This window comes from Tursiops truncatus, chromosome 2 (genome assembly GCF_011762595.2).
Source record: "Tursiops truncatus isolate mTurTru1 chromosome 2, mTurTru1.mat.Y, whole genome shotgun sequence".
Lineage (NCBI taxonomy): Eukaryota > Metazoa > Chordata > Mammalia > Artiodactyla > Delphinidae > Tursiops > Tursiops truncatus.
In genome coordinates, this window is record NC_047035.1 from 146,342,834 (window position 1) to 146,358,712 (window position 15,879).

Here is a 15,879-nt window from a genome sequence, read left to right on the forward strand (position 1 = left end):
GTTTTTACTTATTTTAGGTGTCATCTGGCATCTTGTTCTTGTTCAAAAAGAGGCATCCCAACACCTATCACTGGCATGGAGAAGCCCTAGGATAGCAGGTTAAATGTCACCCCTAGGACATCAGAATTGATGGTGGCTTCAGTGTGACCGGCGGGGTCTCTTGCCCTGGAAACTCCATTGCCAAATAGAAGGGCATAAAGAAAGCAGCTGCCGTTTCTCAGAAAGCACAGGGCCCCAGTGCCTTAGCAAATAGTTAATTCCCCCGGCTACCCTGGCAGGTGAGCTTTGTGGAAAACAAGGGCTCAGACAGGTTGAGACCCTGGGCCAAGGTCACACGCAGCCGAGATGAGATTCCACCCCAGGACTGTCTGACCCCTGCTCTCTTCCCCCAGCTGTGAGCTGCTCTTTATTTTGCCTGGGGCCCCGCCTCTGCCACACCACATGGCCAACGTCCTGTAGTCGTTATGGCCTCTCCTTGGGGTTTGTGGCTCCAAGAGCCTCTGGGCCTAGTGTCTCTGATGTAGCCAAAGAGACGAAGGCCCTGGGCACATAGACTAGCAACTGGGAAGGATGGTACTTGGGGCTACCCTGAGTCTCCTCGTCCACCCAGAAATCTGAGAAAGGAGAAAGTGCGATGAGCTGATGCAGCAGAAGGGGCCCCGCCCCACGACAGATGCCCACAAACCCAGAAAAGATTTGGCCCTCGTTATAACCCCCTTGATCTTCAAAGGGAAATTGGCTCCCACTTCCTTGAAATTAAGAACCTCTGTTTATCAAAAGACACCATAACAAGTGAGAAGACAAGGCATCAACTGGGAGAAGATGTTCACAACATACATAACCAGGAAAGGATGAATTCCCAGTACAGGCAAAGCTAAGCAGTGTATCGTGCAGACAGTTGTATTAAAACACCCGTTTTTAAAGGCAGTGGAAAGACTAGTCCGAAATTCTGAGCAGTTTCCTCCGTGAGGGGCAGGGCTTGGGTTGAGGCCACAGTGGCTCAAGTTCATATTTTCCCTAGATGAATGTTCATGTGTGTCTGTTATTTTATTAGGCTTTATAACTAACATGTTTGTGCCAGGCAGTCCTTCATACATGTCAAATAGTAAATGTTTTAAAAATAAAGGTAAAAAGTAGTTATTAACAACCCCCGGAGGTAGGTTTCACTATCCCCGTTTTTACAGGTGGGGTCAGACTAGCTGCTGACACACACTGGGTACTTACTGCACTCCAGGCACTTTATATGAACCGTCTTTTTCAGTGTTTATGGCACCTCTCTAGATACAATCATTTTCATCATCACAGTTCATAGAAAACAGAAGTTTAGTGAGACAAGGTAGTTCTTGCAGTCACTAGCTGGTCACGACTGGTGGTCAAAGCAGGGCTTCCCCCGTGACCTGCCCCATGTCCCTCTCGTGGGTGAGGGGGTGACCAGGCGTCTACCCCCACTCGTCCTGTGCTGCCGTCTCCGTGTCTGAACGATGGTGGCATCCCCACGCTGTCTACTGCCAGGCACCTGAGGTTCTGAATCACTCAGGCGGTCGTAGACCGGGAGGCCCAAATCACAGACAGTTACGTCCCACAGTTCTGGAGGCTATAAGTCCAAGATCAAGGTGCTGGCCCACTGGTTCCCCATGAGGCCCACGTGGTGGCTGGCAGACGACCACCATCCGTGTCCTCACACGGTGGAGGGGACAGGAAGCCAGGGAAGGGTGCTAATCCTGCCCTGGGGCCACCCTCCTGACCTCACCTAAACCTAGTTACCTCCTAAAGTCCCCCCTCCAGATGCCCTCACCTCGGGGGTTAGGGCTGTAGCATATGAATCTGGAGGGACACAGCGTTCAGTCCATGGTAGGCAGGGATGAGGGGAAGGGAAATAGATGGAGAGCTGGCAGGTAGAGCGGATGGTGTTGAAATCTATCTCTGCTGCTCCCTTTTAAGGCCGTCCAGCTATAAGGAGCTGGTTCTCTGATGACCTCAGCCCCTTCCTCGGTCAGCACCCATGTGGCTGTGAGTACTTTTGTTGAGTTTTTGATGTCACCCGGGCCTAATCTCACTCTTGTTTTGCCGTGAATGTCTCTGACATTGTGTTTGAGTACAGTTTCGAGGTTCTAAGAGCAGGAGTTTCCAGTAGCTTGGTGTCCCAGCTAAGCATGGGGCCCGGATGCTGTGCCCAGCTCCCCGGCCAGCTGTGCGGGGACCACGGTCCACACGGGGACCAGTGGCCGTGCGGGACCAACACCTGCATGGAACCCCCCACCCACCCACCTTCCATGCGACTGTCACGGGCCTGTGCTTCCAGGCATCCGCATGCTGGACGGAGACGTGACCGACGTGGTGGAGGCCAAGTCCCTGGGCATCAGACCCAACTACATCGACATTTACAGCGCGAGCTGGGGGCCGGATGACGACGGGAAGACGGTGGACGGGCCCGGCCGACTGGCCAGACAGGCCTTCGAGTACGGCATTAAAAAGGTGTGAGTAACCCAGAGCTGCGAGGGAGCCTCAGGGATGGGGGGAATAGTGAAAATATTTAACAGTGAGAAATCAGAAGGAATAAAGCCAAAAAGAATATTAAAAAGACTCTCAGTCCGACAAACCCAAAGATGATCTTTCAAATGCTCTTTTAACTCTTCTATGCATATGGAAGGAACTGGGTTCCCTCACCTTTTTTAGAAACAAATATGGGACCATCTTCATGCTGTTTCGCAGTATGTCTTATCAAAGAACCAACATGTCATATAGGTAAGAAGAAATCTTGTCACATAGGTAACAATAAATAAACTTGAGGGACTTCCCTGGCGGTCCAGTGGTTAAGACTCCATGCTTCCACTGCAGGGGGCGTGGGTTCCATCCCTGGTCGGGGAACTAGATCCCACATGCCATGCAGTGTGGCCCAAAAATAAATAAATAAATTTGAGCAGCATACACACAAAATTAGAGTGACACAGGGGAGAGCCCCAAAGCAGGACGGCGATGGTGCCAGGACCAGAGCGAGGGAGAAGTCATTTGGGGGCTCAGGGAAGTGGCCGTCCACCAACGAGAGCAGAAGGACATCACCTCATTACAGAGTAGCTGTTCCGGAAAGTACCAGCTGGTCACTCACCAGCCCCCTGGCTCTGAGCCTTGGAGCCTGACTGCCCCCAGCTGAGGGGTGTATGCAGGTGGGTGGTGGGGATCCTAGACTAACCACCCGGCCTGTTAACTGGGACAGTGCAGGTGGAAGGGGTGTCTGGGCCTCGGCCCACCTGCTCACAGGAAACCCGAGCCGGGGAGCTGTCTGCGTCCATCACGGGGAGTGTGCTCACCCAGCACCCCCGAAGCAGCAGGTCTTGGCCATGTTCCCTCCCTGCCAGCTCGCAGCCCAGTGTGTTTGGGGTGGACCCCACTGGGGGCTACACCGAGCAAACATCTGAGCATGGGCCCTCCACCCCCCGGCTGAGGGGAAGCTGGCAGGCTCCTCTCGGGAGGTCCAGCCCAGTCACTCTGTGGTCATCAGTTCTGGGTCCTTGTGAGTCAGAAAAGCCTGGAGATGTCCCAGCTCTTACAAGCACGGTGGCAAGGCAGATTTATGGGCGAGGACAACTTCTTGGAGCAGACACAGAGCTGTGGTCAGCGTCCGGGTGGCCCTGGGAGGCCTGGCAATGCTGGCAGGGTTGGGTCAGGAGGTCCAGGCATCCCCAAGGCAGGGTTTATACCTCTGACTTCTACAGGAAACAGGACGGGGGCCAGGTCAAGCCCATTTTATTATCTATATTTTAAAAACATTTTTAAAAAGTTCTTATCTTATTGTAAACCATGCATGATTAAAATGTGGTTAACAAATAAAATAGTACCAGAGGATTATAGTGAAAGCAGCCCTTATCGCCCTCTGCCCATCCCCCCGTGGTGCCCCACAGAGGAGCAATCCTGAATTCTGAGCAACACCGGCTGCATCCAGCTCTCGGGGGAGTGTGGAAGGTGCGGAGAGGACCATGTGGTTCTTGTCACAGTTTCTTGAAATACTGAAGTCACTTCATTTTTTTTTTTTTTTAGTCATTCTGAATAAAATATGCCACATAGGGAGCCTTAGATCGCAGCTGTCTGAAGTTGTCACTGAAAATCCTCCTAGAGATTTGATGATCTCAGACCGAACCACATTCTCCCATCTGTTTTTCCTCCTCGATGCCCTGTTTGTCACCTATATCCTTTTTCTGTAAAATCTGACTTCATCTTTGGTAGATGGTGTGGGTTGGTGGTAGGAGACATCAGACCCTGTACTTTGGCATAAACATGTGTTTGATGTTGGTCCTCGTGTGGCTTGTCACCCAGAAGGGGAGAGTCAGTGTCACTGTGGCTGAAAGCACTGGCTTTGTCCAGATGCCGGGCATTTGCTAGCCCTCTGAGTCCATGGATGAGGTCTCCGCTTCCCAGGCAAGATGCTCAAATACGTTCCGATGGTGTTGAGGTGTGGTGGCTTCCTGAACAGAAGTGCAAGTTCATAGCCAGGGTTGAAACGTCCCCTGGAGCCTCTGTCCTGTGGCTTCCATAGGAACAGAAGACCCGGAAAGTGAAAATGCAGTCCTCAGCGATGGCTCAGACCTGGGTGCTTCCTCTGCCTCGTTCCCACGTTCCCTTTCCAGGAAACTGTTTTCAGAAGGGAAAGAGGCTTTGGACGCCTTGATGCCTGTGAGAACTCATGGGTCTAGTGGTACCTGCAAAGTGCAAGGTGAAGAGATGCAAGTCTTTGGCATTTAGGCCTCTGTTATTCAAAGTGGGGTCCCAAGCAGCAGAGCTGGCATCACCTGGGAGCCCGTCAGAAGTGCAGAATCTTGGGCTCACCTGGACCAGCTGAGCCCAAGTCTGCGATGTAGCGAGACCCCCAGGGATTCTCCTCACAAGTGTGAGAAGTGCTTTTTGAGGCCATTCACCATGCTGCTGGAGCAGTAAGATCGCTTGCCCTGCTTTGCAAAATGACAGCCTTTGATAAATAATTTGGAGTGAGGTGAGGAGTTGGAGGTGAAATAAAGACAGGCTCTGACGGGTTCAACACCCTTTCATTCCAATTTTCGTTGGCTTTGAATGAGCTTCTGATTAATCTTTTCCAACAGGTAGTTATGGGCACAGACACACGCATGTCCTTAGTCCTTTGTGCCTTTTTTTCCAGAAGGTTGCCATTTTTGCTAACTGTAAGTAACCTTTCTGTCGAGCTGTTGGCCGTTTGGGCAGGTCTGCCTTCGAGATGTGGAAAACGGAGTGGACGAGGCAGTTTTGAGCCCTGGGACTGGGCTGTCCCTCGAGCCTCAGGTTGGAACTGGTGCAGATGTGGGAGTGAAGACAAATAGGCAGAAAAGGGTGGGGACCTGTGGTCTACTTGGTCCAAAAGTGGGGTGTCCTGGTGCTTCTGGAGCAGGTGGGTGCCCTCAGTCCGGGTGGACTTGAGCTCCAAGGGTGTGTCAGGCATCCTGTCAGAAGCAGCGCTTCAGTCGGGCTACGGGGAATTGTAGGATTTTGTTGAAAATTTTCTTTAAATTGGCCAGTTGTTGGGCCTGAGTGTCAGTTTCCTCCTGTGTGTTTGGACAGGAGTATCCTTGGCAAGGATGCCGGAGCCACCAGCCCACGTGGAGATGGGTATTGGCACCTCTCTCTGGGGCTGGCTGTGCCCACCAACGGTCCAGCCTTTCGGACCGAACGGGTTGGTTCTGTCTTGGAACTGGTGTTCTTCTTTAGCTGGTGTTTGTGGCTGGGATGAGTGTTGGTTGGATCCCATGGGTGTGGGTTGGAGAGGCTGCAGGAGCTCCCCTGACCTGCTACTGTCTTACAGCGACTTGCTGTCACGTGTGTGTCCTTAAATGTGAAAAGCTACACACAGGTGAAGCCGCTGGCCTTGGTTGCGCTGGCAGTGTGGCCGCTTCAACGCTGACCCAAGGGGAAGCCCGGGGGCGCTCTCCTAGGATGGCCCCGGGGTGTTCTGGCCCTTGGCCCTTGTTCCTGCAAATCCTGGGCCCGCCGCTTTTCAAGGAGCTCTTCTCCAGGAAGGATGCTTCTGCAGCTGGGTTTTCAGGAACTTTTGCCCTCTTCCTCAGCCAGAAAAATTAACGTCATAAATTCAGCCGTCAGCTTTCATCTCAGTGTACTTGGGGACGCTGCTTGGTCTTTCTGATCGTGGGACATTGCAGTGGAAATCACTGGTGTTGCTCTGGGACAGAGCAGCTTGTGTGAGGGCCTTGATTTTCCCGTGAAGAACAGGGAGGACTTTCTGGGCCAGCTTCTCAGTCTGACATTGTGATTCTATGGTGTCATGGCTGTTGCCGCCAACACTACGAAAATTGGAACGCCAGAGCCCATCAGCCCACAGACCACGCACTGGGCAGCCTCTGTCTGGTCTGAGTGCATCCTCCTCGGCCCCCTCCCTCTTCATGGGTGGAGGGGGACGCTGGACAGGGGTGAGACCAGCTGGGGGTCCATGTGGGCTGACGCCTGTCCTCTCCCCTCCAGGGCCGGCAGGGCCTGGGCTCCATTTTCGTCTGGGCGTCGGGGAACGGCGGCCGAGAGGGGGACCACTGCTCCTGCGACGGCTACACCAATAGCATCTACACCATCTCCGTGAGCAGCACCACGGAGAATGGCTACAAGCCCTGGTACCTAGAGGAGTGTGCGTCCACCCTGGCCACCACCTACAGCAGCGGGGCCTTCTACGAGCGCAAAATCGTGAGTCCTCGGCGGAACCCCGGGGGATGAGCTCCTCGTCCCATTCTCAGGAGGACGGGCCAGTCAGGGCAGTGTGTACCTGGCGCCGGGCCCAGCCTTGCCGTCAGGGAACTAGTTGTGCCTCAAGGTAAACCCCAGGCCCTTGGCAACCTTCCTCAGACCCTGCCTTTCTAATTTTGGCACAGAGTACCAATTAAAACCCTCTCTGTCTCTAGGGATCTAAAAATAGCCTTTAAGAAAGGAGTGTATTCTCAGCGCGGTGTCTTTTTTAAGCTTTCTGTGTTCTGTGGTCACATCGCTTGGGATCCAACTGGCCTGTTCAGTTTCAACGTGCAAAACAGAGTGAGAGAAAGTCTTGCTTCTATACGGAAACAGTTTAGAAATCTGAGTGTCCTAGGTGTTCCCTTCCTCACAAAAGGACTTTTCCAGACACTTGAGGTTGAGAGTGGTTCTGTCGGTTACGCTCACTTCAATGAACACAAGTGCGGTTTATCTTTTAGAAAGTAACTTTTAGTTTAGTGATGGGTGAAGTTTGTGCTTGTTCCTTCCCTACGTGCTTTTCTACTTTGAAAAAATGTAAGAGGGGAGGGTTTCAAGTTGAAATCAATGCAGAATTCAAATGCACAGTCGTTAAGATGGTTTTTAGACCTTTAAAAAAAGGAGACCGTGGTGCTGGCCAACTGGTTTAACCTGAAAGCTCACTGGCGTCTTTTCATTTCTCCTGTTGCCTGGCCACATCTTTAGACATTACTTGCAGGCATATTTTTACATTTTTCTGCGGGAGCGTGCAGGCTTCCCGTTCCCTGATTTGCTCTGCACCAGTGGGAAGGTCAGCCGCTATCCTCCCACCGCCAGCCTGGCAGCAGCCCGGGCTGTTTCACGAAGGTATTAATTTATTTTCCTTTTCTACTGGACTGTGCACCCCTGGGATGGGGCTGAGATTCTGAATGGTGTCCTGTTCATTTAGGAATCTAGCTCATTTGAACACGGACTTGCTGGAGTCTCATTAAGCAGAACCTGACAGAGGCCTTGGCTGGAGGGGGCAGGGAGGTGCTGTGTGCCGGGGACTCTGTGCTGGGTGGATGCCATTCCCCATCCCTGGGAGCAGGGCTTGCAGCTTTATTTGCTTAATTAATCACACAGCATCTGCAGGTGTGTACGTGTGCATGAGTGGGCACACACCTTAGCTGCAAAATGCCTTAATTTCTTTTTCTTTTTTAAAAAAAATTCTCTGAGCCCTAATGTATGGTAAGAAGGGTGTCGTTGGGCAGAGGGTGAAGGAGAAAATCACACTCCATTGCAGCTGCTGTCCTGGTGCTCGTCCCTGGTAGTATGGGTGGCAGGTTGTTTTTGTTTTGGTTTTTGTTTTTTCCCCCAACTCAACAAGGCCAGGTGTTTGCTCTGAGTCCCTTAGAGACCCTGCCAGGGGGTGAGCCCCTTCCCTGGATGGTGGGCAGCTCGCGTCTGCACGTTCAGGCAGGTGTCCATGGAAATTGGAGCTCGGGCCCCTCGTCCTCTTCCGTTGCTACAATGCAGCGAGTACCGACCTGCGAGGGATTGCCCGGTGCTGAGACAGGGCTTGTGATCAAATCAGTTGCACTTCTAAAGAGGCATCTCTCCCTCATTCATCCACTCACTGAACACAGCCAAGTACCAAGCAGGATGTAGAGTTTCAGGAAGGGGCTGCCCACCTCCCTGTGGGGAGGCCCCTCTACTCATGCCCCTTTCTCTGAGGCTGGAGAGCCAGCCACGGGCCTTACCTGCTCTTGGGAGCTTGGTGTCCTGCCCACACAATCTCATTTTCCCTCACTGGCCACCTTTGACTGAGTACAAGCATGTGCCAGGTGCCAGCTGTGCTTTCACAGGAGCCCCGTGAAGGACTTGGCATTAAGCCCCTTTGCAGATGAAGATCCTGGGGTCAGAGAGGTTGCATCCTCATCCCTGCTCCCTTGCCCTCCCCAATGTCAAGGTCCTGCTGAACTAGGAGGGGGGGAGGAGGCTGGTCTCCACCAGCATCCCTGTCGAATCTTCCTCTGTGTGTGTGACACGGGCTGGATCCCTCTCACTGGTGATGGTCGGCCCAGCTGAATCATGAGGAAGGAAAATGCTGTGTTTGGAAGAGGATCTGGACTGTTACCACAGGGGAAATTCGTTCTCAAGGGTTTTGCAGATGGGTTGCTGGAGGCTTACGGTTGGTGGGTATATTAGTCTCCTATTGCTGCCATAACAAATTGTCCCAAACTTCGCAGCTGGAAACAGCACAGCTGTGTCATCTCACAGCTCTGTGGGCCAGAAGTGCTGCAGCCTCCACTGGGTCTCACGAGGCTGATGTCCAGGTGTTGGCCGGGCTGTGTTCCTTTCCAGAGGCTAGAGGGAGAATCCATTCACTGTTCATCCAGGGTGTTCACAGAACTTAGTTCCTGGTGGTTATAGGACTGAGCTCCTGTTTCCGTGTGGGCTGGCTGCCGAGGGCTGTTCCCAGCTTCTGCGGGCCACCCATGTTCCTGGCTTTTGTCCCCTCAGCGCCCTCTTCAAAGCCAGCAGGGAGGGTCAGGTCCCTCCTAAGCCTCATCTCTCTGACAGACTTTTAAGGGCCCTGTAATTACATCCCCGACTTAAGTTCAGCTGGTTAGCAGCCTTAGTTCTACCTGCAAAATGCATGGGAGTCACACTAGGGCCAGTGTCCCATCCAGCACAACAGGCGTCTCCCAGCTGTACCCACGCGTGCTTCTCCGTTTCAGTTCAAAGGGAAGGTGCAGTCAGGCTGGACTGTGGTGAGGCCCAGAATCAGTGCCCACCCCCGTCACCGAGGGACACAGGTGTAGCTCCTGCTGCAGACAGAACTGGGTGCTCTGGGACACTGTCAGCTACCTGGGAGGACGTCCTGGTGGAGAGAGTGCTCTGTGACCTTCTCTGACCAATGGCCGATCTCTGGCTCACGGCAGAGATGCTCTCTGGGCCAGATGACACCAGCACGTGTTTCCCTGCTCTGAAGTCTGGAGTGACTTGGGGGTTGTTGATGGGGGCCCCGGCAGGGGGTCTTGGCGTGGAGGCCCCTCTGTTTCATTCTGTCTCTCTGTTGAGTCTCGGGCTGCATCTGCAGTGGTGGGGGGCTGTGGCCTTAACCCCCTGTTCCTACCCCGCCATCACCGTGTTGCTGCAGGGGGTGCCAGACACGCGGAAACCTCCGTTGCCAAGGTGTGTCTGCATAGCACCTCTTCCATCCCTGGGGCTAAGGTCACGCCTGCCCGGGGCAGTGTCCTGAGCAGCCTCTGACCCGGCTGCTTGCTGCCCCTGCCCAGGTGACCACGGACCTGCGCCAGCGCTGCACCGATGGCCACACCGGGACCTCTGTTTCAGCCCCCATGGTGGCCGGCATCATCGCCTTGGCGCTGGAAGCAAAGTAAGTTCCCACCTACCTTCCCTCCTTTTCCTTTTTTTAAAAAAGTGTTTATTGTGGTAAAATACACATAACGTAAAATTTATGTTTTACACACCATTTTAAGGGTGATGCTCGTTAAGCACATTCACTGTTGAGTGACCGTTGCCGCCAGCCATCTGCAGAACATTTTCGTCTGCCCAGACTGAAGCCCTGTACCCGTCAGATAGCTTCCTGTGTGGTCTGCTTGGGCTTAAACAACAGAAACGTACGATCTCACAGTTCTGGAGGCTAGAGGTCTAAGATCGCGGTGTCGGCAAGGCTGTTTCCCTCTGAGGCCTCTCTCCTTGACGTGTCAGTGGTCACCTTCTCCCCGTGTCCTCACGTGGCGTCTGTGTGTGTGTGTTTAGATCCTTCTGTAAGGACACCAGTCACGTTGGATCAGGGCCCACCCTAATGACCCCATTTCACCTTAATTACAGACACCCATCTCCAAATGCAGTCACGTCTGAGGTCCTGGGGGTCAGGGCCTCAACGTGTGATTTTGGGGAAGGGACGTGCAATGCAGCCCATAACACTCCCCATTTCCCCCTCACCCAGCTCCTGCCAACCACCGTTCTAGTTTCTGTCTTTATGAACCTGACTCCTCTCGGACTTCAAATTTGTGGGATCACACAGTGTTTGTCCTTCTGTGTCTGCCTCACTTCACTCAGCATAGTGTCCTCCAGGTTCACGTCAGGATTTCTCCTTAATGGGCATGAGTGGCTTCTTCCCTTCTCTCCCGTTTTCAAGCTCACAGTCTCCTGCCCTTCGTAGGAGCACAGGGAGCCGGGGGGGGGGGGGGTGCCCCAAGCCTGCACCGCACCCCCAGACCACACTTTAGGCTGATACAGCTGTCCTTTGTCAACTGTAGTTCATAAGTTGACAATACGGTGGTGATGTTTTATCTGCTTTAAGCTGAATGAAAGCCCTAGAGTTGTCAATGGGTGGAAGGTTCAGAAGAAGAGAGTCTACTACACATACAGTCATGGGATCAAAAACAGATTTTAGTTTAAATATCAAAACTGGCTCAGAACAGCCCAGCCCTTTGAAGGAGTCATTTGCCGCAGGTGAGATTTTAAATGATTCAGCAGTTATATTTGGGTTGCTGCAGTCCTTCTAATTATGTATGTTTGCTCGTTGATTTGCATCAGGCGAAAGAGCGTAAAACTCAAATGCTACCCATTTCACAAAGAAAGAGCTAAATATCTTTGATTTTCAGGCCAAAATGATAGCTTCTGTGTCCTGAGGCTCATTTAAAAAATGCTAAATAGTTGCTTGTGTGGGAAGTTGCTTTCATATACTTGGTGATTAGTTGTTTTATATTTTCTTTCCTTCCTTATTGGAAACATGGAAGGAGTTTTGTTAGTTGAAACTAAATAGAAAACAGACCCCGCTTTGTGCCGGATTGTCCCATTAAACTTGGCCTGTGGACTCATGAATTCCCCGATCACTGCCTCATCGTTTTAGCTCATCCTCAGAATTTTACAGGTGGTAGGTCAAGCACACGTCATTGGAAACAGCGTCCACTTAGAGCATTTAAACACATAGGGTTGGTCCAGGAAGGAACTTGGTGTAACCAGGGGCACTGCCGGCCTCAGCTGAGGGGCTTTGGAGGCCGGGGTAGTATCTGGACAGCTGCTCACGTGTGCAGCAATTTTGCTGTGGAAGGAGGCCGGGCAAAGCCAGGTCACCTGCGGGGAGAAGCTCTCGGGGGTGCAGGAGGCCTGCAGGCAGCATGTGACAAGGATGAAGGAAGAGCCTTATGTGTGAGAACCACCCCCAAGGCCTAGCAATCCCTTCTTCACTTAAAAAAACATTTTAAACACCATTTCTTAGACATGTTTTCATACAACTAGATATGTGATTTCAGTACTATCATCAAAAATGAAATGGAGTTTCTCCTAGTAAGATGGTTTCTCACATCCTCCCTTTCTAAACCCTTTCTGTGTCAGCTCTGAAGCCCAGGCTTCCTGGCATCTGTGCTGAGCTCCCGGGGGGCTGGCTTTCTCCATCCTGGGTGGACCCTGCAGATGTGAGGGGTGACGAACCCGGCCAAACAGGGGAAAGGGCGGCAGGCACATCTGCCGTCTGGAATCCAAAGCCTGTGCGTGCGCCTCTCCACCAGAGGGCAAGGCCGTGGGCCACTCGGGGCCTCAGATCCTCCTCTAACAGTGAGGCTGGCTGTGGTCCTCAGAAGGGCAGTGGATAAGGGGAGGATAGCAAGTCAGCTTGTGCCAAGAAAAGGTCTGGAAACTGTACTGATGGGAACAGTTGGGATAGGCAGCCAGGAGGCCACTGACTGGCCGGGGACCAGCACAGTGTCAAGAACGTGGTGGAGAAATCAGGGGAAGCCAGGGCTAGAGCCCAGAGAGCGGGAGACCCCAGGGAGGAGGAGTACACAGGCCCCCCAGGACTCAAGCCACAGGTGAGCTTCTAGTACTAAAGCAGGCAAAGCATTTGTTGGGAAAGTAAAATAGTGCAGCTGCTGTGAAAAACAATGTGATGGCTCCTCAAAAAATGAAACAAAGAATTACCATATAATTTAACAATTCCACTTGTGAGTGTGCACCCAAAAGGACGGAGAGCAGAGACTCGAAGAGATATTTATACAGCCATGTTCACAGCAGCATTACTCACAATAGCAGAAGGTGGAAGCAACCCAGATGTCCATCAGTAGATGAATGTGGTCTATGGAATGTCATTCGGCCTTGAGAAGGAAGGAGGTTCTGACCCCTGCAGCAACGTGGACGAACCTGGAGGACATTATGCTGAGTGAACTAAGCCAGTCACAGAAGGACAGATACCTTGGGACTCCACTTCTGTGAGGCACCTGGAGTCATCAAATCCATAGAGACAGAAAGTAGGATGGCCTGGCCAGGGGCCTGGGGGAGGGATAGGGAGTGAGTGAGTGATGGGGGCAGAGGTTCAGTGGGTTAAGATGATCACGTTCTGGAGATGCACGGTGGTGACGGCTGCATAACACGGTGAATGTGTTTAATGGCGCTGAACTGTACGCTTAAAAACGGTTGAGATGGTACATTTTATGTTACATATATTTGCAGACACACACACAAAGAGTGGGCAGTTGGAAAGATGCCTGTGAGGACTGGCCAGGGCGGGTGCTATTTAAGAAGAGGTGGCGAAGGCTACGTCCAGGGAGCTCCCGCTGTTTTTTTTTTTTTTTTTGGCTGTGCTGTGTGGCCTGCAGGATCTTAGTTCCCCAACCAAGGATCGAATCCATGCCCCCTGCAGTGGAAGCACGGAGTCTTAACCACTGGACTGCCAGGGAAGTCCCCAGGGAGCTCCCATTCTTGTCTGTGTTGCGGTCCTAGTGCTGTGGACAGAGCAGGGTTCTGAGAGCATCATTGTCAGGTGGATCCTGTTTTGAGGAGTGTTGAAAAGGCAAGCAGATGTATCTTAGTGTCCAAGGTATCTCATCTCTGCATTTTTAATCGTGGGCAAGTGTTCTTTTAATGAAATGTTTCTACTCTGCACCAAAATGAATATATTGTTAATGTAGAATTACTCAAATCTCAAATTCTAGTGTGTGGGCAGTGGTCCTGGACATGGTGTCTGAGTAGGTGATGGCTGGGCGTGCCCCGGCCCACGGAATGCTCACTCACATGGTAAAGACTAGTCCAGATTGTCCCAACACGTGCTGATACGTAAGGCTGTCCTCCCCCCGGGACCAGAGTTTGCCATAGAGCCTCATACAGAGTCAGGTGGATTGTGGTAGCAAGGCTAGGCTTTAACACTGTGGGTTTTTGGTCACCCATTGTACTATCTTATCTTAGGGTTTGATGACTAGAAACCGTTCTTTACAAAGAGGTTGTGACGTTGACCCTTGACAAGGAGGGGAGCCTGCGGAGCCTTCCTCAAGTCCAGGCACGAGGCCGGCTCCCAACGCCCCACCTCTGATGGGCCTTGTGGCCGCCTTACAGACCCACATGAGTACAGCCGTCTGTCCTTGTGTCATTGCAGCAGCCAGCTGACCTGGAGGGACGTCCAGCACCTGCTGGTGAAGACGTCCAGGCCGGCCCACCTCAAAGCAAACGACTGGAAGGTGAACGGTGCTGGTCATAAAGGTGCGGCCAAGACTCCGGGGCTGGGTGGGTCCTGACCTCCTGGAGCCTGTATGGGCGGGGACATGAATTTCTCAAAAAGAACCCCCAAATAACATTAAGTATGTGTCACAAGAATGAAAGGTAGAAATCCAGTAGTTTAATAAGGTCACTCAAGTTCTGGGCTTGCTAAGCCTCCCGACTTCTGCCACGTCGTCAGGGGCCACCTGTACCAGTATGGACTTCATGGTTCTCTTTAAATGGGCTTGCCTATTTTTTTTTTTTTTTACACAGAGAAGTATATTTTAAAAGGAAGCTCTGTTACATCTAGTTAATCATGGGTTTGATGTGTAGTTACGTTTTTTCTAATGCACATTAAAACAAATCCATAATTATTAAGATACATGATGTTTGCTTATGTGCCACCTAAGGACAACTTGCATTCTCAGCCCTGGGTAGCTCTACAATTTTGAAACTATCCCTCAGTTTCCTGACCTGTACAAGGAGGACATTGAGATAGTTATATAAGTTACTTTCTAACTATAAAACTTCTGTCAGCAAGCCCTTGTGTTTTAAAAGGGCTCTGTCCCCATCATAGCCTGGGACAGACCCAGGTACCATGAAATCAACCCACAGTCCAGGCTTGTAACCCAGATATTTGGAGCCTCTTGAGCAGGTTATTATAGGACTGTGCCACTGGCTTTGTTTGTCTTGCTTCTTACCAGAGATACTTGAAAAAGATTTACATTCAGCCATGGTATGTTAGGGAGGACGTTTTTTCCTTTTCTTTAGCTCAGGTCCCGCTATTTCGACACCAAGCCTGATACTACTCTGAAAAATACAGGTCAAGCATTGTTACCCTAAGTTCCGAGGGACATTCCTTTTAATAAGGAGGCCATTGATTAGGCCTGATGCATCCTTGTGTTGCAGGAATGTCTGTGGTAGTGGCGTGCTGCAACAAGAGCTGACCTACATTGCGATTTTGGCCTAATTAAATAGGAAAAGAGATTGTATCTAGTTCTTGACCTTGCCTCTTAAATTCAACTCTGAAACTCTACTGCGTTGGCCAAATTAAACACCAGCTTGGGCCAGCCTGTGTGCTGAGTGATGCTGCTCTCCCTGAATGCCCTAGAAATTCAGCAGGGAGAGCAAATGGCAGAAGAGGTGAGCAGAGCCTTGTTTTATTGTGCTTATTGCACGTTGTGGTTGCGTGAACTAAGGTGTCGCATGTTTTGCTTTTCATGTCCGGCTCAAAATTCGGGGAGCGCAGATGCCAGGAAGTCCCTTTTTTTTTTTTTTTTTTTTTTTTGCGGTAGGCGGGCCTCTCACTGCTATGGCCTCTCCCGCTGCGGAGCACAGGCTCCGGACGCGCAGGCTCAGCGGCCATGGCTCACGGGCCCAGCCACTCCGCGGCATGTGGAATCCTCCCGGACCGGGGCACGAACCCATGTCCCCTGCATCGGCAGGCGGACTCCCAACCACTGCACCACCAGGGAAGCCCAGGAAGTCCCTTTAATATAAAGAACCTCGCCCTCATCTTACAAAAAGAAAGTACTAGGCCCTCTCAACACTTCCTTTATTTTGCACCAAAATGGGACGTATTTTCTGCCCCTCGCTCCTGACCTGAAAGAGTTGGGAGAGTAAAGCAGCTGGGAGTGTCCTCAGAAGGACGGGTGCTGTGGCCCGGGGCTCTCAGGCGCTGGCAGG

The 15,879-nt window shown here is 51.9% G+C and overlaps 1 protein-coding gene across 6 annotated transcripts in view; it reads left to right on the plus strand.

The window, feature by feature from the left end:
* PCSK6 (proprotein convertase subtilisin/kexin type 6) overlaps window positions 1-15,879 on the plus strand; it is a 189,973-nt gene that overhangs the window by 106,168 nt on the left and 67,926 nt on the right. For 4 of the 6 annotated variants that reach the window (XM_033852286.2, XM_033852281.2, XM_033852283.2 and 1 more), the window contains exons 7-11: window positions 1,942-2,010; window positions 2,303-2,475; window positions 6,478-6,690; window positions 9,993-10,093; window positions 14,093-14,196. In XM_033852286.2, coding sequence (XP_033708177.1) covers window positions 1,942-2,010; window positions 2,303-2,475; window positions 6,478-6,690; window positions 9,993-10,093; window positions 14,093-14,196 — 660 coding nt within the window. The remainder of the gene's footprint in view (window positions 1-1,941; window positions 2,011-2,302; window positions 2,476-6,477; window positions 6,691-9,992; window positions 10,094-14,092; window positions 14,197-15,879) is intronic. The other 2 variants (XM_033852284.2, XM_033852285.2) reach the window with 1 other exon arrangement.